Source organism: Pleurodeles waltl, chromosome 6 (assembly GCF_031143425.1).
Source record: "Pleurodeles waltl isolate 20211129_DDA chromosome 6, aPleWal1.hap1.20221129, whole genome shotgun sequence".
In the NCBI taxonomy this organism is placed as follows: Eukaryota; Metazoa; Chordata; class Amphibia; order Caudata; family Salamandridae; genus Pleurodeles; species Pleurodeles waltl.
In genome coordinates this window covers 832729300-832755271 of record NC_090445.1, presented here as the reverse complement: position 1 = coordinate 832755271, position 25972 = coordinate 832729300, and the positions used below count along the sequence as shown (strand labels likewise).

The 25972-nt window shown below is 47.5% G+C and overlaps 1 protein-coding gene across 2 annotated transcripts in view; it reads right to left on the bottom strand.

Annotated features, from left to right (window-relative positions):
- SEMA4G (semaphorin 4G) overlaps positions 1-25972 on the bottom strand; it is a 516826-nt gene that overhangs the window by 78572 nt on the left and 412282 nt on the right. For both annotated transcript variants that reach the window (XM_069239519.1, XM_069239518.1), the window contains one exon: positions 22386-22530. In XM_069239519.1, the coding sequence (XP_069095620.1) occupies positions 22386-22530 (145 nt within the window). The remainder of the gene's footprint in view (positions 1-22385; positions 22531-25972) is intronic.

Sequence of the window (25972 nt, the reverse complement as noted above, 5' to 3'; positions counted from 1 at the left end):
TAATGTATCCCTTGGAATACAAACCTTAGGTACTTTCTGTGTGAAGGATGTATTGGTATATGGAAATATGCATCCTTTAGGTCTAGTGTTGTCATGTAGTCTTGTTGTTTGAGCAGTGGGATTACGTCTTGTAATGTAACCATGTGAAAGTGGTCTGATTTGATGTAGGTATTTAATGTTCTGAGATCTAGTATAGGTCTCAGACTCTTGTCTTTTTTGGGTATCAGAAAGTACAGTGAGTAAACTCCTGTGTTTATTTGTTGTCTTGGTACTAATTCTATTGCTTCTTTCTGTAGCAATGCCTGAACTTCTAGTCCTAGAAGATCTATATGTTGTTTTGACATACTGTGTGTTTTCGGTGGGATGTCCGGAGGGAATTTGAGGAATTTTATGCAATAACCATGCTGGATAATTGCTAAGACACAAGTGTCTGTTGTTATTCCCTCCCATTGTGTGTAAAACTTGGTTAGTCTCCCCCCACAGGTGTTATGTGTTGGGGATTTGTGACCTTGAAGTCACTGTTTGTTTGGAGGAGTTTTGGGACTTTGGAACTTTCCTCTATTTCTTTGAAATTGTCCTCCTCTATATTGTCCCCGAAAACCTCCCCGCTGATACTGGCTCTGGTAAGTGGGCTTTGTTTGTGAGGTTGTGGCTTCTGTGGTTTGCCCTCGAAACTCCCCTCGAAATTGTGTCTTTCGAAATGTGCCTCTGCTCTGCGGGGAGTAGAGTGCGCCCATGGCTTTGGCCGTGTCAGTGTCTTTCTTAAGTTTTTCTATAGCAGTGTCCACCTCCGGCCCAAACAACTGCTGTCCATTGAATGGCATATTTAGCACAGCTTGCTGTATCTCTGGTTTAAATCCTGATGTACGCAGCCATGCATGTCTCCTTATTGTTACTGCTGTGTTGACAGTTCTAGCAGCTGTGTCTGCAGCATCCATTGCTGACCGTATCTGATTATTGGAGATACTTTGTCCCTCTTCTACCACTTGCTGCGCTCTTTTTTGGAACTCTCTTGGTAAATGTTCAATAAAGTGTTGCATCTCATCCCAGTGGGCCCTATCATAACAAAGCTTGCGAATTTTCAATACGCCACTGGTTTGCTGCCTGTGCCGCCACCCTTTTGCCTGCAGCATCGAATTTTCTACTTTCTTTATCTGGAGGTGGTGCATCTCCTGAAGTATGAGAGTTGGCTCTTTTGCGCGCTGCTCCCACTACAACAGAGTCTGGTGTTAGCTGTTGTGTGATGTACACTGCGTCTGTTGGTATTTTTTGTCTACTCTTGGAGTAATGGCTCTCCCTTTGACAGGCTCCTCAAACACTTGTTTGGAGTGTTTTAGCATTCCAGGTAACATCGGAAGACTCTGATATTGACTGTGTGTGGACGACAGTGTATTAAAAAGAAAGTCGTCTTCAATGGGTTCTGAATGAAGGCTGACATTGTGAAATGCCGCTGTTCTCGACACCACCTGAGCGTAGCCTGTACTATCCTCTGGTGGCGATGATCTCGCTGGATAGCATTCTGGACTATTATCTGACACTGGTGCGTCATAAAGGTCCCATGCGCCAGGGTCGTCTTGACTCATTCCTGTATGAGTTGGGGATTGCATCATTGGTGGAGTGGCTACCGGTGATGGTTGCGAAGAGTGATGTGGGGATGGTGGTGGTGTTACTTGTTTAGCCACCTTTGCGTGTGGCTGTTTGTCTTTGTCTTGGAAGGCAAGTTTACGTTTCATTTAGATTGGAGAAAGAGTGCTGATCTTCCCTGTATCTTTTTGAATAAAGAGCCGTCTTTGTGTGTGATCTGGCTCTATTGTCTCTAATTCTTGTCCAAATCTGTGTGTCTTCATTTGTGAGGACAGTCCTTGTTCCTCTGAATAGGAACTTATTTTCGGATTGGAGGCCGGATGTTTCGGTACCGAAACCTTTTCGGCTGCCTTGTTCGGCTCCGACGAAACTTTCTTTACTTTCGACGTCGTGCCACACTCGGTGCCGATCCATTACGGTGCCGCTGTCTCGATGCGAATCTTCTCGGAGCCACTCTCTCGGGCCCGAGATTGCTGTGTGCCGGTTTCTCGACCGGAGTCGGATGACTTTGACACCAGCTCGCCCTTTTTCGGTGCCGATGGACGGTCACCTATTTTTCGGGTTAAGCCATGGCCTGTTGGCGGTGGCGTCCCCTGGGCTTTAGCGGTCTTCTCATGAGTTTTTTGTTTCAACGTCTTACTCACGGTTTTCGGCGTTTCTTCGGGATCGATCTCCTCCGAGTCCGAATCTTGGGTGGAGAATGTTTCTTCCTCCTCCTCGAAACGACCTTGTCCTGTCGGCGCCGACGCCATTTGCAGTCTTCTTGCTCTTCGGTCCCTGAGTGTCTTCCTGGACCAAAACGCTCGACAGGCCTCACAAGTATCCTCCTTGTGTTCTGGTGACAAACACAAGTTACAGACCAGGTGTTGATCTGTATATGGATACTTGTTATGGCATTTTGGACAGAAGCGGAATGGGGTCCGTTCCATCAGCCTTGAAGAGACACGTGGCCGGGCCGTCCAGGCCCCGACGGGGATCGAAAAAACACCGAAGGGCCACCGGAGCTCTTCTTAATTCGGTGTCGATCTGTTGTAACTAACCCGATACCGAACGCAAACAATACCGACGATTTTTCCGAGGTTCTAACTAACTTTCCGACCCGAAACACGGAGCGAAAAGGAACACGTCCGAACCTGATAGCGGAAAAAAAACAATCTAAGATGGAGTCGACGCCCATGCGCAATGGAGTCGAAATGGGAGGAGTCCCTCGGTCTCGTGACTCGAAAAGACTTCTTCGAAGAAAAACAACTTGTAACACTCCGAGCCCAACACCAGATGGCGGGATGTGCACAGCATGTGTACCTGCAGCTACACATGCCATCTAACATATATATATATATATATATATATATATATATATATCAACATATATATATATATACTGATATATATCATCAGTAATAAATGCTGTTGTGTAGGGCACTCTTAAGAAGCATATTACACGTCTGCCATGAATTCTGTCATGCTCCCAGAATTCTCACACGTTTAATTTCTTTCTTTCTTAACTACAAAGGGGGCCTGTGCTGTTCCATGCATGACATGCTATTGCTATGGTGCCATAAATCGGGTGTGGGGAGGGGGCAGACCGACAGTTTGGCAGAGAGAGTTCTTCATCGCCAGTGAAATGAAGTACCCTCTGCGCCAAACTCTAAGTTAAGCCCAAAGTTAATTTTGAGTTCTAATATTTGGATGCTCCTTGCTATTTATATATGGCGTTAACAATAAACGATATTATGAGGGCCACTCTTAAGAACTATAATACATGTAGGGTGGTGTCCTTTGCATTCATCTTTGTGCCATGACGTCCCTCATACACACAGAGTTTCACATGCTCAGTTTCTTTTTTTACATGAAATGTGCACCTGATATACCCTATGCATGAGATGCTATTGCTATGCTTAAACCATGGGAAGAAATGGCATTTTGGAGCTCGAATCATAGGAATGTTTCACAATGAAACATTTTCCTTCTACATAGTAGGAATAAATAACACAACAGCAAGAGGAGTTATCTACCCCGCTCTGCCGAGGTTCAAACAAAAGCAGAGGAGAACCTTCAGGAGAACAGTCAGAAGGATGGAATACCACATATAGCAACCATGCCCTCAGCAAGCTGTATATGGGACTTGAGAGGGGTTAATGGGATAATGTATGGAAAAAGTTTTATAAAAATCTCAAACAGCAAAAGTTTTAAAAACATATATTCCTCATCCGTATATATTGCACTATTCCATACCCAGTCACCTTCAGTAGTTACCATTACACTGGCTTCCCCACCACACTCCCGTTTCACCAACCACTATTTAACTTACACCATCCGCTTCTCTGGTGCCTGACCCAATGCTCTCTGTGACATTTGTTGCCCCTCTACGTGCTCAATCCCCAGCCTCACCATGGTTCATCATCTTGCTACATTAGTTCCCCTGTGGTTCTGTTCCACAAGCTGTCTACCTCCAACAATTCCTCCAATATTTCTGATATTTCCTACTTGGGTGCCCACCACTGTCCGTCTCTAGTCATCACCCTGCAGGCTGACTCACCTGCCCTAGTCTCTCTGTTTGTCGCTGCTGTATAGTCTCAGTTTGCTTTCACTTTGGGTAGATCACTGTTGGGCTCACTATGACCTTTTCTCTTGGCATTTGAAATATTCTTGTTTGCCCCTATGACCCACCTGTCATGTGACCTATTGAATTTCATTCTTTTATCATGTAATACTGCATTGTAATTAGCGCCTAAACACTAAATGGGACAGGACCCGGTTAGGTAAGATAAAATTGCGTTGTATGTCAAGGCTGACCTCAGAATGCAACATAACATGTTATTCAATGAGGCTGTGGTAATGCTGTGTGAATAAGAAAAAAGGATTCATTAAAGAGATCATGCCGCATCTAGAATACCAAGAGTTTACTTCAGTGAAAGAACTGGCTATTCACTCTGTACAATCACTCGAGGAAACGGAGTAGTATAAGATGGCGGATAGTATAGTGGATCCGGAATGGAATGTGTTTTGACTTCTAGGTTACTGTTGTGGCTTTGTAAGCAGGCATTCAAGATGGTGCCGTGCACGGCACACGCAGTCCTCAGGAAATCATTTACACAGGACTACCACAACCGTAAGGAACAATTGAGGAACATCTTCAATAAAAAGTGAGGAAAGATTGAGGGTCATTCATGAAGGAAGTTACAATATTGAGAGAATTATTTATTTTCAAATGATTTCATACATATTACTCAAGGAAATTGAACAGTGTAAAATGGCAGCCAACATAGTGGATCTAGGACGTAGAGTTTATTGACCTCAGGGTTACAGTATGAACCCTGCTGCTTTTTAAAGTGCCATTCAAGATGACGACTTGCATGCCACACACCGCCTTTGTGGAAGCATTTACGGTAAGAACAGTGGGTATGGGAGAAACTTGGTGAATTTTTGATCTTGCTATTGGAATCTAGAATTTTGCAACCTGGAGTTTCCACAATGGGTTATGTGGGAGAGGCAAAGGGAGTATGCTTGACTTGACTGGTCTATGTTAAATACAGTCATTCTTCCAATTTTGTAGAAGGCTGGATTCAGAACGAGTTTTACAATTAGCTGATATGTATACCTTGTGTGTGCTGAAGCATTGAAGTAATGACTTTTAATGGTGTGGTTCCAGGCTAGTTATATTCTATGCAGTGTACGTTTTCTTCTACATAGCTCCTATTTTCCATCTTGTTTAATGGTGCTTACCATGTCCGTAGTACTACATATGACTCTATGTCATAAAAAAATAGAGTTTTCACTTTTTTATTCTAGCTCTGGGAGAGAAATATCTTAGTATACAATAATAAATAGACTGCCTTACCTACATATTTAGACCATACACTTTTGAGAGAAATTTCAAATATAACTTACATGTATTATTGGTGATGACTGTCATATCAATTTGAATTTTAGAATTATGATATTCTATCTTCATAAATAATTGAAGGACATGGACTGCATATAATGGCAGTTTGAAATATTAATACGAACAATTGGGAATGTATGCACTATTTGGGAACAGATCTTAAAAATATTAATCAAGTACAACTCTCATTGGCCGTAGATGCTTAAAATAAATCAATGTTGAAATAATGACCATAGGTATATATAATCGTAGACACTTTAGATTGATTATGTTTTGGTTAAAAATTACTTGTTGTGATACACTTTGTTATCCCACTAGGGATGATAAATCTGTACTTGGAACTTGTGTTCCCTGCCATTTATGATAAAATAATTAGAAAATGGGGGGTTTTGAGGATTGATAGCTGAGAGAAGAAAAAGTGTATAATAAATACTCATTATATTCAGTTGTGGCCCATAACAAAGTAAATATTTTAGGATATTGTATGTGATGAATTAATACTGATTTTACTCGTGTATATATAATTCTGCAGCCTTGAAAAAGTTCTGTGTAAGACTGAGTTTTTAGTGGAAAAAAGTAATAATTCTGTTTTTGGAATTCAAAACTATAAGTGAGGCGGACGTTCTTCTTTGATGATTTTGTACCACAATTTGGACTGGACTTTGACTTGATAGTTAATACGAGCATTAGAGTGTTTTCCCTTCCATAAGAAATGATAAGAATTGGGGGCGGGCAAAACTATTTTTCATAACGCTAAGAACGTCAAATTTGCCAATCAGGACAGATTTCAGGGATCGCACACTTATGGTTCTAGCTGGCAAAACGAGGTCCAGGAATCGCTGTTCAGTGCCACAATGCAGAGAATGCAGGCGTGAAAAAATGTGAGAAGACACATATAACTCACAGAAGAACAGAAGTTGGAACTGGTAGTGGCCACAGATTGCAAATGCAATCAGACAGCTCATCCGAACAATGCAATCAGAACTTCCAGAAGTGGTTGATAACAACCTTGCTTTCAAAAAAGCATCCACGAGATAACCTATCAACGTATAAATTAACAACATTAAGGAATAACAGCCTATCACAATGGATGCAGCCAGAGGAACCCACTGACAAAATCTCTCCTGAGATAGGAGTGCACACAAACTATCATAACCGAACTGCACACAGACTCGCTAAATGCACTATATATCTCTCAGCTAAGCGGCAACCATAGAGCTTTCTCCGCTTGTTAAATGTATATTACTTGGGGAACGTGGGTTCAGTCTGCTTCCACAACTTTCCTCATATACTTGATGGGCACTAACAAATGGGATGCTGTAGCAACATAAAAGTAGGTTGATAGTTTGTGTGGCACAGTGAGCGTGTTTTCCCCAATATGTAATTGTTTTTACTACTCATTTAAGTTCTGTTTTGCTTTTTTGGAATATATATCATTTCGTTTCTCTGAAAACTACAATTTGTAATTTTACATTAGGTAATTTAGCTGAAAAACATGAAACTTCCAAAATCTAACGCATAGCTACTCATAACTCAGATACAAAGGAATACATTGATCAATGTGTCTTTGATGTCTGGTGGATGTCCAAGTTACTATACTCTTGGGGCCAGATGTACGAAATTCCGGCATTGCGAATCGCAAATTGCGAGTCTGAGCGACTCGCAATTTGCGATTCGCAATGCCGGATGCAGGATGGTGTCCCTGACACCATCTGCGAGTCGCAAGGGGGTCGCAAAGGCCCACCTCATTAATATAAATGAGGTTGGTCGCAATTTGCGACCCCCTTGCGAGTCGCAGCACTCACAGGGATGGTGGCCTGCTGGAGACAGCAGACCACCATGTCTGTGACTGCTTTGAAATAAAGCAGTTTTTTTTTTTTGTAATGCAGCCCGTTTTCCTTAAAGGAAAACGAAATGTATTACAAAATGAAAAATTAAACGTTTCAGTTTCTTTTTTTCAGAGCTGCTCTGAAAAAAAAATTTCAGGGCCATTCACAAAGGGGAAAGGGTCCATGTGGACCCCTTCCCTTTTGCGAATGGGTTACCACCAGTGTGACACTGGTGGTAACTGCGATTGCTTTGCGACCGCGTTCGCGGTCACAAAGCAATCCTACATCGCGATGCGACTCGCAAATAGGAAGGGGAACACCCCTTCCTATTTGCAACTCGCAGTCCCATTTTGCGAGTCAGTAACTAGGTTACCAACTCGCAAAATGGGAATGGGCATCGTGATGTGCGTTTTGCGCCTCGCAAACAGTGATTTTCACTGTTTGCGACGCGTAAAAGCCTTTGTACATCTGGCTCTTAATCTTAGGCAAGAAGTCAAAGCTGCAGACTCGACCAGCCAGAGAAGTCGGATTGATGTTAAAGAGTGCAGGACTCAGGAAAGATCCCTGATAGAAACTACAGGGAGATATTTTGGGTAGGAACCAAAAGGGGGAAGAAAATCAGTTTAGGTATGTAGGAAAGTGCCACTGTTGGCATGCCCCCACACTTTTTGCCTAATATTGGTGCCAACTTTGATTGAAAGTGCACTGGGACCCTGCTAACTAGGCCCCAGCACTAGAATTCTTTCCGAAAATCTGTACCTTTGCTCCCACAACTGGCACACCCATGGCCCACAGTTACGTCCCTTGTAAAAGGTACCCAGGGTACCAAAGGCTCTGTGGCCAGGGAAGGTCCCCAAGGGCTGCAGCATGTATTATGCCACCCTGGGGGACCACTCACCAAGCACATGCGTATTGCCCTTGCAGCTTGTGTGAGCTGGTAGGGAGAAAAAGGCAAAGTTGACATTGCACCCCTCTCAGTGTGCCATGCCCAAAAACCACTGCCTGTAGCATAGTAAGTCACCTCTCTAGCAGGCCTTACAGCCCTAAGGTAGGGTGCACTGTACCACAGATGAGGGCATAGCTGCATGAGCAATATGCCCCTACAGTGTCTAAGTCAATTCTTAAACATTGTAAGTGCACTGTAGCCCTATTGAGTATATGGTCTGGGAGTTTGTCATTACGAACTCCACAGCTCCATAGTGGCTTCAGTGAATACTGGGAAGTTTGGTGTCAAAGTTCTCAGCACATTAAACCCACACTGATGCCAGTGTGGGATTATTGAAAAATGCACTCAGAGGGCATCTTAGAGAGTCTGGGCCAGCCTGCCACTTTCAGACCAGTTTCTGACCACATGGGGTGAGAGCCTTTGTGCTCTCTGTGGCCAGAAACAAAGCCTGACCTGGGTGGAGGTTCTTCACACCTACCCCCTGCAGGAACTGTAACGTGGTAGTGAGCCTCAAAGGCTCAAGCCTCGGGTTACCGTGCCCCAGGGCACTCCGGTAAGTGGAGTTGCTCGCCCCCAGACAAAGCCCTACTTTTGGCAGTAAATCCAGCAGAAAAATTAGGGAAAACAGGGAGGAGTGACCACCCCAGCCAGGACCACCCCTACGGTGTCCAGAGCTGAGCTGACGCCCCCCTGCAGAATTCTTCATTTTGGTTTGGAGGACAGGGACCTATAGGGTTAGGTTTGTGCCCCCTCTCTAAAGGGAGTAGACACAAGAAGGGTGTAGCCACCCTCAGGGCCAGTAGCCATTGGCTTCTGTCCTCTGGCCCCTGTAACGCCCCTAAATCCAGGATTTAAGGGCTCCCCTGAACCTAAGTCATCAGATTCCCAGCGACCTCACAACAACAAGAAGGACTGCATAGCTAAAACCCCAGCACAGAAGAAGGAAGACACAAACTGACTTGGCCCCAGCCCAACCGCCCTATCTCCTGCTTCAGACAACCTGCATGAAGAAAGCGACGCATCCATTGGGACCAGCAACCTTTGCCAAGCTCTAGAGGACTGCCCTTCACCACAGAAGACCGAGAACTCCTGAGGACAGTGGCCATGTCCACAAAGAATCATCAACCAAGGGACTCCAGAGCCTCCCCGGAACCGTGAGCCCTGACAACCCTGCACCCAACGCCTTTGGCCAGTGACCAGATGGCCCAACCAGCTAGAGAGAGTCCCTAGGGAATTGTGAGCAAGTGCCCACCCTGGACTGACCTTTCCACCCCTCTACGACAACGCCTGCAGAGGGAATCCTGAGGATTCCCCTGACAGCGAAAGCTCTGGATGAAGATATCTGACGGCGAAAAGACCACTGCACCCACAGCCCCGGGCCTTGGGAGAACCCGTCCTCCGGTTCAGCTATGCTCATCAGGCTGCCCTCTTCCCTGTCCAGACTGTGGTTTGTCCAAGCCGAGCCCCTAGATCTCGCCTGAAGCATCTCAGTGACCCCAGGGTCATAGACCAGCATTGGAAACCCGACGCCTTGTTTGCACCTTGCATTCTGCCGCCTCAGTGCTGCGGAGGGTGTGTGTTTGGTGCCTACTTATGGCCCCCCCAGTGCTGAAGCAGAGGGTACTTACCTGCAGGCAGGCCTGATTCCGAGTGCCCTCAGTTTCCATAGGAGCCCATGTTCGTTTTTTTTTAACGTTATTTTTACATTTTTTAACTTTCTGTACATGCTAAACATTGCACCATAACCACATTTGCACCCATCAGCTGGTCTCCCCCCAACAGTACTTTATCATATGGCATTTCTGAGTTAGTCCGTTACCCAACGTTCAAGGGTACAATAGGTGTGCCACATAGATATTCATCATATTCCCAATAACTTTGCAAATACTGTTTCTTGGAGCCTTGGCTGCCCCAGCGCTATTCCTGAGTACTCAAGGAGACATCTTGCCCTGTGTCTTCATGCTCAGCAATCCTTGTATGCATCTCCTGCCATGTCAGTATATCCCCCTCAAGGTGTTCATCTCTCCTAACCTGCCTTAAGCGTATTTCTTCTGCCAACGCCCATTCCTTGACGTCTGTACGCCACCTTTGTATGCTTGGCCCCCACGCACTCATCTAAGTAATCTCCACCCTTCGCCTGGCCAATACCAGCGCCAACTGCACAAATTTCCATTCCATTTTTTTGCCTTTTTTTCTCTTAACGTCCCCCAAAAGGCACTGCACAGGAGTTTGTTCAATTCTCACCGCCCGACTGTTCCTAAAGTTTGAACCACTGCCTACCAGAAAGTTTGTACTATGTGACAGTCCCAAGCTAAGTGTAAGAAAGTTGTAGGTCTTGCATTGCAGTGTGGGAAGCCGTCATCTCTGCTAGGATCCATTCTGTGGAGGAAGGCTGGAGTGACAACTGTGCGATGTATATAGTTAAAATGTATCAGCTTGAATATGGTGTTAAAGGTCAACTGACGGAGCAAAGCACATATTGCCTTCCACTGCTCCTACCCCAACAGCTCAGTCAGGTCGCCATCCCACGCCACACGTGCTTGCAAAACAGGCCTGGGCGTATCTGCTATCATGGCTTTATATAAGTGTGATATAAGATGACTGTCCCCCCTCGTATTCAGGAGCATCCGAAGCAGGACCGATGAGGACGGGGCCTCCGGGTGAGTAGGCCATATCTCTCGGGTTACATGAAGGATACTGTCATATGTTAAGAACTGTCCCTGATTCAACCCAAAAGTATCCCGTGCCACCTCAAATGTTAAAAAGGTCTCACTGGGGTAGAGGCCTGCAAGAGTCAAGCCCCCACCTCCTGCCAAGGTCGAGGATCCACTGTGGCGGCCAATTGTCAGAACGCCGGAAGATCCCAGAACTCCAAGTCCTGTGCAAAGGGCACGCACCGCACGACTGCCCGCATCCAGAGCTTTGTAGTGTGTTGTATTAGGTATGGAAGTGATTGTTCCCCTCTGACCCTGTGTGCAGCAGCTGTGTCAGGGTTTTGCACTGGGTATTCTCCCTGAGTAGGGTTTTTTCCCAGTTAATACCCTCCGTTAACCAAAGCGCCACGTACTGTAACTGGGAGGCTAAATAATAATACTCCAAATTAGGTAATGCCAGCCCCCCTCCTTGAGGGGGAGCTGAAGAGTCTCCCATTTTACCCTGCAGCGGCCCACCACCCACATCAGGGACACCAGCAATGAGTGGAGATGTTTAAAGACCGAGCCAGGGAGGGTATCAAGCGAATTTTGAAAGGTGTACAAGCATCGCGGCAAAAATACCATCTTTGCGACCGTGACTCAGCCCATTATTGATAATGAGAGGGAGTTCCAAAAGCACACCGAGCTCTCCAAGCCTGAGAGCACCCTCTCAATGTTGAGCGGATTCTGGCGCTGAGGTGTGTGGGCCACCATTGTCCAGAGCTATCAGAAATGGTCACTCTCCCATCGCAGGGGCATGGTCTGCTTCGCACCTCGTTAGATCCGCTTTAAATTCCCCTGAGGGAGCATCAGAGACTTGTTTTCATTGATTTGTAGCCCAGACAAATGCCCAAAGGTCGCCAGCTCCTGCATCAAGACAGGCAGTAAGACCCCGGAGTCCCTCAGATAAAAAAGCGTATCATCGGCATAGAGCGATAGCAGGTGGCATGTCCCACTGAGCCAAATACCCCACCTCTCCATGTCACGCCTAAGATTGCATGCTAAGGGCTCCAGGGCCATTGCAAAGGGCAGTGGTGACATAGGACACCCCTGTCGGGTCCCCTTCTGTATCCTGAGACTGTCTGAGCACTGTCCCCCCATTCTGACCCTCGTCGGCAGTTTGGTGTATAGGATTTTGATCCACCACTGAAATTGAGGTCCCACCCCAAAGGCATTCAGGACACGGAGGTGGTACGCCCAGTTAACTGTGTCAAACACTTTGGCTATACCTATCGATACCAGTGCTAAGTCCTCGTCCCTATCCTTGACCCCATGAAGGTCATGCATAAGCCTACACGCATTCATAGTGGTATTTTGCCCCAGTATGAACCCACACCGGTCCGAATGGACCAAATGAGTCACCTCGTTAGCGAGTTGCACAACAGGATTTTAGACAGGATCTTTATGTCGAGGTTAATCATTGTGATCGGGCGGTAAGCAGCCAGATCAGAGGCCGCTGTCCCCGATTTGGGCATCATTGCTATGAGGCCTTCCCGTATCGAGTCTGGCAAAATCTTGCCATTGAACGTCTCATTGTATATGGTCAATAGGTGCGGCGCCAGTACCGTCGCAAATGTCTGATTGAATTTGCCTGTGAATCCATTGCTTCTCGGGCTCCTCCCCAATGGGAGAGATTTCATGGCCACCATCACTTCCTCAAGAGTGAGGTCAGCTTCCAGCGCCCTCATTCCTGCTTTACTCAACTGGGGGAGACGCACCGCCATCAGATTTTCCCCTAATCTATCTGAGTCTTGGTCCCCCGGGTTCTCGTATACTCCCTCCAGGAGATCCCTAAATACTGTGGCTATATCATGTTGTGTGTTCGCTTCTCCACCCCAGGGGATTCCTGAGATGGAGTACTAAGGAGCACGGTTGTTCCCGACAGAGGATCCATGCAAGGAGTTTCCCAGAGCTATCACCCTCACGTTGTAGGAGTTGTCGATATGATTTTAAAGTGTAATGCTCCAGCATGTCTCTGGTTTCAATCACCTGACATAGCAGGTTAACTTCCTCCCCTTGAGTGGCGGGCCCCCATGCTGCACCCTGCTCGCATGCTGCCAGGGCATCTTCTCTATCAGTCAGTTATGCTTGGAGGGTCTTCCGCACTCCACATGTAAACCCCATACATCCTCCCCAGAGCACTGTCTTACATGCTTACCATTCTGTCGCGCAGCTGTGCGTGGACTTCCAATTATGTTCCATGTATTCTGTTAGTAATTGTTTCAGTGTGCCTCTACCCACCGGTTCCTGAAGTATCTCAGAAAGGAATCTCCAGCTATAGAGAGTGCGAGAGGTACAGCCCCATTGAAAGACATACCACAGGGACGTGGTCCGACATATATCGTGTAAGGTGAGATACTTGCTGCATCCTAGGAGTGGTATGTTGAGTGAGCAATATGCGATAGAGCCAACTGAAAGTACCATGAGTATTCGAGTAACACGTGTATTCCCTCCAAATGTCTGCAAGCCCAAGGTGTGACATTGTGGTCTTCAAATCTGTGGTCATTCTTGGCTTGGTCCCCTGTCTGAGGGGGTGTCTGTCCAAATTCCCGTCTATAATACAATGGAAGTCCCCCACCCAAAAGACATCAGGCCCCATGTGTCTGGACAGTTCACTAGCAGGCAGGATAGAATGTGGGGTCGTCCGTATTCGGGGCATAAGAGTTGAGTATTTCCAACTGGTGACCATCCAATGACCCTCTAAGCAGGATGTATCTGCCTTCTATATCTGCCTCCATCGAGCGCAGTGCAAAAGGTACCCTCTGGGCCACCCAAATGTGTACTCCCCTAGCGAAAGATGAGAAAGTAGCAAAATAGTTCTGCCCCCTCCATTTTGTAACTAGATTCTGCGCTTCGACTTCCGTCAGGTGAGTTTCTTGGAGGCAGGCTATACTGACTCCCCGGCGCTTAAGCAATGACACCACCCTGTATCGTTTGGTGGCTGTGCCAAGTCCCCTCACATTCCAGGTGAGGAGTGTATAATCGTTCCTGGACTAACATTGTGTATGATGTGCTACATGTCTCCGTAGTGCGGGTGCCTTCCTACCCTCCCAGCCATAGTGTGTGACAAACAGCAACTTGTATAACATCGATAACCGCAACCAAAAGAGCCCCAACAACCTCGCCCCTCCCATGGACAATGGTAGCATGAACGTACATCTATTGCAGCCCACCCACTATTGTGTCTGAACGTTGACAAACCCCTGACCGGTCCAACCGGGACCTTTCCACTAAGAAGTCTACTCCCCCAAACCTGTTTCTTACTCCATCAAAACATCCTGCTGTCTGCTTGCAGTAGCGCCTTGGTCATAACTAAAACCCAGCATATTATCCTGGCATGGCAATGCAGTGGTTCACGACCCATCAACGTCTCAGAGAAGTGTGTCTTGCCCATGTGGATGACTTTCAATTTGGCAGGATATAACAGCATGTATGTGAGCCACATAGCCTTTAGTTTCTGTTTTGCTGCCAAGAAGGATTTGCGCTGTTCCTGCACCTTTTTGTTGTAGCTGGAGAATATGGCAATAGTACAATTTCCATATTGCGGGACTTGCTGTTCACGGGCAGCTCATAGGATGCAGTCTCTATCCCTGTAGTTAAGGACTTTCGCAATGGTGGCTCTTGGAGGGGCCCCTGGAGAAGGCGGAGGCGCCAGGGCCCTGTGCGCCTTCTCAATGACAAAAAACTCCAAAAGGCCACTGGCCTCAGTGATGAGCTGATCCAATCTTCTAGATAACACTCTGCCACGGACCCTTCCAATTTCTTCAGGAACCCCAGCACCCAAATGTTGCTGTGGCAGGAAAGTCCCTCCACATCCTCCACCCGCCTGCCAAGCTCGACCACCTCTGCGTATATTGTAGTCATCTGTTTTTTCAGTGAGGCCGTTTACCCCTGGAGGGACCCTATGTTAGTTTCTGCTGTGTTGACTTTCTCTGAGACTTTGCGGAGGTCTGTTCTCTATCTGTTGTTCCAGGGCCGAGCGGAGACCTTGAATGGCGTGCATCAAGTCAGCCTTTGTGGGCTCCACTGTGTGTCCCCCCCAGGGGATCGTCACCATTTTCGCCTGGACACAGGGCAAAGCTGCTGCATAGATTGTCTTGAGGTAGTGTATTGTGTAATGGCGCATGTTCAAACCGCCTTCACAGCTTTGTCTTTTCCCATCTCCGCACTATTTAGGCACCCCAGCAGTCTCAGGGCGGGTCCCCAAGGGTCAAACGTTCTCCTCCCTCCGCAAGTGCGCCTCTTCCACCTCAGGATGCTGCTTCGGATGGCCTCCAGTCACCCCTGTGTGAAGCCACCACTCTGAGCCCCCCAGGATTCACTAGATCGCCACCCATAGGGGGTGCTCTGCCGCCCCGGGCCCTAGCCCCGAGCTGCAGCCAGGACGTGGTACACCGCCGATCCCAGTGCATCCAGCCCCATAAGGGCCTGCACCCACTCCAGTGGTATGCCCCAAAAGGGTCCTTTGATGTCACTCGTGCAGGTATGGGGCAAGTGCAGCAGTCTCCATCCGGCTTCCTTTCCTTAGGGTCCTCCACACTCCTCCTTCCCAGCCCCCTGCCGCCAGTTCTCACCTCCGGACTAGAACTCTACTTCAGGCTAGTGCTCTGTCCACTCAAAGGTAGGGGGAGCGCGGCCAGGCAGCACGAGCCTCCGCCCAGCACCCCACAGGATCCTTACGCTATCTGAGGGGGACCAGGCACTCTGCTCCCGCAGGCCGCGTTACCGCGGCCACCAAAACAGGCCCGCCGGGCCCCACGCCAACCCCGGCAGGGGATCTCCCCAAGTCTCAGCTGGCCCCGCAGGCTGCAAAGGCTGCCCCCGGCCCGCCCGCCCCGCTGGGTCTCTTCCGCGGCTCACCGCGCCGTGAAGCGGGCTTCTCCCTCCTCCACTCCAGTGGGCCCTCAGGGCAGCCAACCAACTGGCCGATCGGCGCTCCGCTCCTCGATGTGCCTGGAGGGGTGGCGGCACCCCAGGAGACCACCACAGTCAGCACCCCCTCTGCCTGACTCCAGCCCGCCGGCAATCACTAGGCTGCCCATGGCATTATGATCCCGCCCATCTCCATGGTTTCTGTGGTTTCTGTACTGTCAGGAAAACCATGGCGGTAGGCACTATCAGTGCCAGGGAATTCCTTCCCTGGAACTGATAGGGGTCTCCCACACCCCCCTCCCCAGAGTACTCCCTCACCCTCCCCCCACATATACACACATACACGCACATACATACACACCCATACACACACGCATACACACATTCACCCGCGCATTCATACATTCACACACACTCACAGCAATACTCACAAACATACATCCAATCACAAGACACAGCATGCACGTACACACACACCCTCTCATGCACACACGCATTACACATGCATGCATGCACGCATACAAACACAGTCACACACACCCCCACACACCCACACAACACCCCTAACCCCCTCTCCTGTCGGAGAACCCGACTCACCTGCTCGCAGGGGGTCCTCCAGCAGGAGACGGGACGCGGTGCTGCTGCCAGCAGAAGTGTCCACCAGCAAAACACCGCCAGGCCGTATCATGGAACATGATACGGTAGGCGGTGTTTTGCTGGTGTGGCGCTGCTGCTGGCAGCAGCTCCACCTTACTGCCGTCCGCCGCCATGACCGTCGCCGGAATTCTGCCAGCCTTCTGGCGGTATTCCGGCTACGGTCATAATTCCATGGACGGTCGGTAGCCACAGCGATGGTATATTGGCGGCCGTGGCGGTAGGCGGTATTTGCCGCCAATGTCATAATGAGGGCCTGAGTGTGTGCTTCTTTTATTGTCTGTGTGTGTACAACAAATGCTTTGCACTACCCTCTGATAAGCTTAACTGCTCAACCACACTACCACAAAAGAGAGCATTAGTATTATCTACTTTAGCCTCTGCTAAGCCTCTGAAGAACCCCTGGACTCTGTGCACACTATGGCCCTCAATATGACCCGGGCAGTACGAAGACCACCAGAGCCGCTGTGGCGGTGACACCGCAGATGGGCTGACGGTTAATACCACCAAATTAGGAGTTTGGCCAAAGCCAAACAGCCGAGCCTCCACCTGTCCTGCCACATTACCGTGTTCCGCCGGGCTGGAGGTGAACACCTCCAGCATGGCGGATGGCATGATAGTGGTCACACCACCAGGAAAAGCTGGCGGCCTTGCACCCTGGCAACAGGAATAAGCATTCCTGTCTCCAGGATATACTCACACACATGTCCACATACCCACACACATGCACTCACAAAATCCCACACACAAACAAACAAACCCCACTCACCCACGCACTTGTCATACACCCCCATTCACACTAACATACATACACAAACACCGCACTCACTCAGGCATTCACTTCGCCCTTCCCCCAGCGCATACATATATTCACACCCCACCTCCCTCAGGGCATACATACATTGACACCACCCTCCAACTCCCCCCAGCTCATACATACATTCACACCCCCTCCCCCCTGCACTGCATACATACATTCACACCCTTATCCCCATGCACATACATACATTCACTCCCCCTCCCCTGCACATACATACATTCACACCCACCTCTCCCTGCACTGCATACACGCACTCACCAGCTAACCCCGTTCAGTCACACAAACACACACCACCCTCCCCGTCCACTTAAATACACATGCACATGCATAAACACACTCACCCCTTCCATCTGCTCAATCGCACTCACGCACTCAATCACTCACACCCCCACTCATGCACTCACCCCCTCCACATCCACAAACACTCACACTCACACCCCTCCCCGTCCACTTACATAAACATGCACATGCACTCACCCCTTCCATCCGCTCAATTGAACTAATGCACTCAATCGCTCACACCCACACATGCACTCATGCCCTCACCCCAACCACAGTCACTCATCCCCCTCCCTAGCCACAAACCCTCACTCACCCCATCCACAAAAAATCACTCACCCCAGCCAGAATCACAGGCACATGCAGACCCGCACCCACAAACACCCCCTCCACATTCATGACATTCACACATGCATGCAAACATGCACACACACACACCCTCACCTGTCAGACAATCCACTTACCTGGTCCATCAAGGAGGTCGTCCGGGAGAGGGCAGGTCCTGGCACTTCCACCGCCGGCAGCGCCTCACTATCTGGACACCACTACATCTTATTACGGGTTGTAATACATTGTGCATCTCTTTTTGGCGTGGTGGTACCGTGGCAGTACTGCCTCTACACTGGCCTCTATACTGCCAGCCACCAGCACAACTGGTCTTGGAATTGCACCTGATTTTGGGCAGAATTCAGTCGTATTAGGGCTGTCTTAAGACCACCAGCACAGTTGTATTTTGACTTCGGTGGCTTCAACGGTCTTTGGAAAAGACCACCAAAGTTGTGATGAGGGTCTACATCTCATTTTGATATAGTATGTACAGAGCCAGCTTCCTACAAGATATGATGCTCCAGAAAGCCAAGGAAAGGTTATTTCGTAAATCTTACAGAAATCCTGCACTAATACTGGTCATACCAGTTTGGCGATGTCCTAGGTGTACGCACGCTTTGTGTTAGCATCTGTATTAATTGCACCAATTGCACACACTGTGTGACAGCATTACCAAGATGCACACACATTATTACAGCAGAAGTACTACCTACAAGAAGTGTTCAGACAGTGTGTGACAGACTCAGAACAAACTGTACCTATCTTACAAATACAGTGTGACAGCAGAAGTATTCACAAGTCGTGCTATCTGCTGCCTAAAAGGAGAGAGGCCCCTTATCTGGATCTATTTGTCCTTTGTCTGGATCCTCGAGATCCATTTCTATATTTTTGTCCTGCTGCATTGCGCAGAATGAAAAGCATGCACATTTTAATCTTCGCACGCTACCACCATGTACACAGTGTTCTGAAGCTACCAGTGTGTTTCTCTTTCACAGATAACTAGTAACTTAGATCGCATTCCCAAAGAAAACATTGATGTGAAAGTTATCTGTGCAGTTCACCTATATGGGAAGGCGACTTCATCAGCCTGACTCAGAATTTATCGGGTGCAGGAACTTCCCTCTGGAGCTCTCTGTCGGCAGAACTATGAGCTACGACTGCTCCTGCAGGTCAGGAAGCAACTAGCTCATCCCTTCAGTATACACCTGAACAACTGCCTCCCAATAAGCCCAACGTCTTTTTCACCCAGTTATGACTCTAACTTCCCTTAATGTCTTTGTTGTTTTCCATGTTTGTAATCTAGCGTCACTTTATTGCAAAGCGCTTAGATCCCTTGGTGCAGGAATGCTGTATAAAACAGTGAAACACAAACACTGGCAAGTCCACGTACATCAAACTACAGGGAGTGCAGAATTATTAGGCAAATGAGTATTTTGACCACATCATCCTCTTTATGCATGTTATCTTACTCCAAGCTGTATAGGCTTGAAAGCCTACTACCAATTAAGCATATTAGGTGATGTGCATCTCTGTAATGAGAAGGGGTGTGGTCTAATGACATCAACACCCTATATCAGGTGTGCATAATTATTAGGCAACTTCCTTTCCTTTGGCAAAATGGGTCAAAAGAAGGACTTGACAGGCTCAGAAAAGTCAAAAATAGTGAGATATCTTGCAGAGGGATGCAGCACTCTTAAAATTGCAAAGCTTCTGAAGCGTGATCATCGAACAATCAAGATTTTCATTCAAAATAGTCAACAGGGTCGCAAGAAGCGTGTGGAAAAACCAAGGCGCAAAATAACTGCCCATGAACTGAGAAAAGTCAAGCGTGCAGCTGCCACGATGCCACTTGCCACCAGTTTGGCCATATTTCAGAGCTGCAACATCACTGGAGTGCCCAAAAGCACAAGGTGTGCAATACTCAGAGACATGGCCAAGGTAAGAAAGGCTGAAAGACGACCACCACTGAACAAGACACACAAGCTGAAACGTCAAGACTGGGCCAAGAAATATCTCAAGACTGATTTTTCTAAGGTTTTATGGACTGATGAAATGAGAGTGAGTCTTGATGGGCCAGATGGATGGGCCCGTGGCTGGATTGGTAAAGGGCAGAGAGCTCCAGTCCGACTCAGACGCCAGCAAGGTGGAGGTGGAGTACTGGTTTGGGCTGGTATCATCAAAGATGAGCTTGTGGGGCCTTTTCGGGTTGAGGATGGAGTCAAGCTCAACTCCCAGTCCTACTGCCAGTTCCTGGAAGACACCTTCTTCAAGCAGTGGTACAGAAAGAAGTCTGCATCCTTCAAGAAAAACATGATTTTCATGCAGGACAATGCTCCATCACACGCGTCCAAGTACTCCACAGCGTGGCTGGCAAGAAAGGGTATAAAAGAAGGAAATCTAATGACATGGCCTCCTTGTTCACCTGATCTGAACCCCATTGAGAACCTGTGGTCCATCATCAAATGTGAGATTTACAAGGAGGGAAAACAGTACACCTCTCTGAACAGTGTCTGGGAGGCTGTGGTTGCTGCTGCACGCAATGTTGATGGTGAACAGATCAAAACACTGACAGAATCCATGGATGGCAGGCTTTTGAGTGTCCTTGCAATGAAAGGTGGCTATATTGGTCACTGATTTGTTTTTGTTTTGTTTTTGAATGTCAGAAATGTATATTTGTGAATGTTGAGATGTTATATTGGTTTCACTGGTAATGATAAATAATTGAAATGGGTATATTTTTTTTTTTGTTAAGTTGCCTAATAATTATGCACAGTGATAGTCACCTGCACACACAGATATCCCCCTAACATAGCTAAAACTAAAAACAAACTAAAAACTACTTCCAAAAATATTCAGTTTTGATATTAATGAGTTTTTTGGGTTCATTGAGAACATGGTTGTTGTTCAATAATAAAATTAATCCTCAAAAATACAACTTGCCTAATAATTCTGCACTCCCTGTATACATGTGTGATACCCCATTTTCACATATGAGCTTCCAAAAGAATGAACCAGACTATTGTATTTTGAGGCACTCTGGGGTTCATTACAACCCTGGCGGTCAAAGACCGACAGGGCTGTTTTGGCGATTGCACCGCCAACAGGCTGGCGGTGCAATCTTGTGTATTTTTCCCCGGCGGTGATAATCCACATGCTGCCCAGGGGATTACGAGTCCCTGACCGCCAGCCTTTTCCTGGCGGTTTGAACTGCCAGGAAAAGCCTGGTGGTACGGGGAGTCGCGGGGCCCCTGACAGGGCCCCATGCAGCTTTTCACTGTCTGCTATGCAGACAGTGAAAAGCGTGACGGGTGTAACTGCACCCGTCGCACGGCCGCAACACCGCCGGCTCAATTTGGAGCCGGCTCCTGTGTTGCGGCCCAGCAGGGATCTCAAAATGACTGCGGCGGGAGTGCGGCCGCATTGGTGGCCGCCCGGTGGTCAGATTTTGGCAGGCGGCGGTCATAATGAGGGCCTCTGTGTCTCACAGTTTTTGATCTTCTGTATGTTGGAGCTGAAGTGACTCTTGTGTGGACATTTTTAAGCATTACAATTATTTTAATTAACCCGAACAATCAATATTTTGACACTACACAAAACACGTGTAGTCAACACAAAAGCTATTCATTAATCCAAAAATGCCTGACGTCGCCCTTGTCAATATTTACTGAGGACTATTTTCTGAAGTGTCCATCTTTGAAATGCTGCTGTAATGCATCCTTTACATTATATGGTAGAGGTGGGTAGCAAAGTGGAGCGCCACTGTTACTCAGGTTCAGCTACTCATGTCTGCCCTTATCCTTCTATGGTTCAAGCTCTTCCTTTTCATCTTCCTCATTCTCTATAAACAAGAAGAGGCAGAAAAAGATAGTCACACTGTAGTAAAAGGCTAGCTTAAGTGGTCAAGACCTTGCTCAGCAGATTCTCGTTGAGAGTGAGGATAGTATCGCTTGGGATAGCAGACATTCCTTCCAGGATCTCCAAATGGAGTGAAATATGTATCGAGATTTTCACCTAAATATATTTGTTGTACTGCAATAACAACAATACACTGCCATTGGCTACTCAGCCAAAAGAATGGCCATAATGAAGCTGGGAAAAGCAAACTATATGATGAACAACTACATGGTCCGTAGCACCAAGCAAGACTAGAAAAAAAGAAAGGGACATATAAGTCAGTCATGACTGCATCTTTAAGTGATTTGCTGGCATGATGGTGTGCACCCCTCAGTCTGTGGTTCTTACAGCGAGCGCTACTGGACGAGGTCACACATGCTACTGAATGAAGGAGATATATAGCAATATGCTATAACCCCCTATACCAGACAGCATTCTGCATGTGAGATATTTGATTACTTTCAGTTCAATTAATTATGGCTAAAACCATCCACAGGTCAAAAGAAACATTAACACTCGGGTAGTAGAAATAAACCAAAATCTACACAATACACAAAACCATTGAGTGCTTCACTTCATTGAGGTGATGGGTGACACTTACTGAGCCGGGCCGGGGGCTTGGCACTTCTTTCTCATACAGGGACCATTTACGGAATGCCTTCTGGTACTCCATGTAGGGCCCTTCAAATGCTCTTTGTATCTCTGAAATGCTGTACTGGCAGATTGCAGATGCTTCCATATTGCCCCTAAATATAAAAAAGATTAACATGAAGTTCCTTTATAACTACAGCAAGGAAGCAATTATATATGTTCAAAGATGATTTCCAGCTGATGTCCTTAACCCCGACTGGACACTCAGGAGACTGGAGGGGTGGCAACAAATCATCCAGTTGCATTCACATCCGGAGTGAAACTTTGGACATAAATATAGCTCATACTGCCAACCTTTCCATTCTAATGATTAAACTAGATTCCTAGAAGTGTACGAGTCCTTGCAACACATCAATGAATTCAACCATGCCACCCCTTCCAAACAAAAGCCAAACAGAGGAAGCCAATAACAAACAAGTTATTTACCTTTGATAACGCCTTATCTGGTAGAGATTTTATATAACCACAAGTCCCTTAATTTAGAAATATCCCCAGGCTTGAGACTGGATCTAGAAATTATTTATGAGCAGTACCCTTTCGTGCTGACGTCAGTTTCTTTTCCTGACTTTCCATGCCAGGAGCACGGAGTCATGAAGAACACTGACCACTGGTGTGAGAAACTATGGCCCTGAAAAGGTAAGAGCTCTGTACCTAAAAATCTGTTTGCAGAATAGGGAGGCTAGGTGGGTCAGTAAGGAATCTGCAGCTAGACAGATTCTCTACCAGATAAGGCTTTACCCGAAGGTAAGTAACTTGTTTATCTGATAGAGACGTCTAGCCGCAGGTTCCTTACCATACAACAGATTTCCAAGCAATAGAGAGATAGGGAATACACCAGGATTTACTTTGGAAGTGAAGGCTTGGACTGCCAAGTTACCTGGGGTGGGGTGCTAGATGAGGAAATTGAGATCTCTGGAGGAGGGGCAATGGCAGTGGGCAATAGTCCTATTAACAGGTGCCCCTATGCAAGGCTTGGGCCAGGGCCCAAGGTGGACATCCCTGAGGGTGTCATTTAATCGGAGAAGCAGTTCTGAAGAGGTGACCTCTGGCTGAAGCACCTCTGTCAAGATGTTCATCTTGACAGCGACAGAGGGCAGCTGAGGTCCCAAGATCTCAGCTGCCTTCCTCACCACCATAGCAAGTTGAGCTCCCTCTTCCGTAGCCATGATACGAGGAGAGAGCAAGCCAGTATCTGGGGAGGTATCCAGTCCACTGGCCTCTGCCAAATCCTCAAACCAGGTGATATCATGGGGCTGATCTTCACAAGGGTTCAGTGACCCCTCCCAGACCTCCCCAAGTCTTAGCCCATGGGAACAGGGCACAGGCTCCAGACTGGAAGGAATGTCTCCAATTAGGGCCAGAGTTGTCGTCAGACAATGCGAATATGGTTCCGTGTCGGGGTTGGGGGTGAGACTAGACTTGGTGCCTCTGGTAAGCCCCAGCAGAATCAGCAATGGGGGCAGCACCAGGGAAGGCTCAGGTGGTTCGCCCGACACCAGTCCAGACCTGTCCTAGAGCGAACCTGCTGGCAGCAGACCAATAGGTGCCCCTCCTGAACTCATGGGGCCCGAAGTCACTCCAGGGAGGATGGGCATACCAAATATGAGGTGCATTTCTTCAGAGAATTTGCGGAGTTGGATGGGGTTGCTCCAGCTCCTAGAAACTAAGGAAGCCGTAGAGATGGCCCGGGCGCAGGCTCAAACGCAGAGTAAGGCCTAGAATGCCGATGCTCCCTTATCTCACCAGATAACTTAGAAGGACCAGGCGAAGTCGAAGGCATCTTCAGCTTCCTGGTCTGCTTACCTTTGTGGGACTTACTTGAATGCCCGGTATACCTGTGGTATATCTCTGTAAGCCTAATCTTTCTCTTCTCCTTGGTCTAACATTTTTTTTAATTCCTTTGTCTCCTTAGGTCATCGGGTTTCTGTGTTATCCAGCTCTCAGGTAGCCAGCGAGAGAAGGGGAGAACAAAAGAACAAGCCGTTGTCAGGTAAGTGTTTTCCTTGTAGTTGGCTGCATCCACTTAAGGGTGGGGTAGTGTGGGGATTTCATCTGAGTGTTAGGAATAAAGCATTTACCCAAGTGAGTGCTACACAAGTGAAAATAACTGGTGAGGTGGTAGAAACCATGGTTTGATTTTGGGGGGGTGGGGGTTGTTAGTTTCTCTTCTCTTTTCTTCTAAACATTCTTGTATTTATTTTATTATTTTCTTTCTTTTAATTACTGTGCCCCTGCTTAGTGCTGTTTAAGGTTCAGTACCCATGGTTATTTGTAGTTTTCTGTCTGCCCTTCGCTCCGCCCCACTTCCTCCTGACCTTCCCTACCAGCCTCGTAAGCTGGCCGCTCAAGCGGTCACATACCTGGTGAAGCCACGTCCCTCCATGGACGTGGCTGGCTTACCCGCGGCTCCTTGGCTATTCTGCGTTGGGGATGTTCCATCCATGCTAGTTTCTCCTCTTCAGTCACCTCCTTCTTCTCCTCTGGCTTTCCTTCTGCTCCCATCTTCCTCCTCTGCTCCAGCTGATCTTTCTCTCCTTCCCGCTCTCCCCAGCGACGGATCTTTACGGAAGACGCATGCACGCTCCTGGTCGCAGCTGCTTCCTCCTCCTGAGATGGCTCCTTGGGGATGGACTGTTCATGTCACTGGCTTGTGGTCTGCTGTGTTCCAGGGTCTCTGTTTTTTGTGCCTCATTAAACTTTGCACTGCACTGATTGTGTTCCTTCTGGTTCTTTTGTGTGGGCATTCCTCCATTTGTTGAGAATGGAACAAGGAAGGACAATGAGGAGGTAATGCTCAAATTACTTACTGGTAATCTTCATTACTCTGATTCTTCCTTCCTCGTCCCATTTCGTACATCCCTCCCTCACTCCCTCCCTGTTCTTTCATCAGCCGGTTTTATTATGCTTGGTGATACACAGATAGTTCCAGGGGAGAGGAGGGGCTATATGCTCCTTTTCCTTCTTCCCTTTCGTGGAAAGGGAAGAAGTAGCTTTCTAGACAGGACATGAGGGGTGAATAGGGCACATAAGGCCCGAACCAAGTCTTAACATCCTTAGTGAGAAAATAGCCTTGGAAATTGGTGTAATTTGATACAATGCACAAGTAACAGAGAGCTAGCTCCAGCTTCATTTGCTTCTGGTTACCCTCTTTTCTGTGGTGACTGATGACAATCTCTCACTTCCTGCTTTTACCTGTCATACTGGAATGCTCTCCTTAAATCTCTGCTTAGAAGCCTGTTCATTCAGCTCTACACCGAATCTCCAAGAAATGGTACAGGACTCTGGTCAGCGTGTGATAATTCTAAAATCGCACCTATATTTCTGGTAGAAATTTGCAGATCTCCGCAAACCACCAAGCAAGGGATTCACCAATGACTAAACATTACCACATATGTAGTACATTGAAACCCATGGCGTAGCCTCCATCGCTTTCCTCAATCCAAAATGCGCTCCTTAAGTAATTGTAATTATGAATAAAGCTCTGTGACACTACTGAAGGCAACAATGAAGGTTCAGCTTTTAATAGACCAAGGAGTG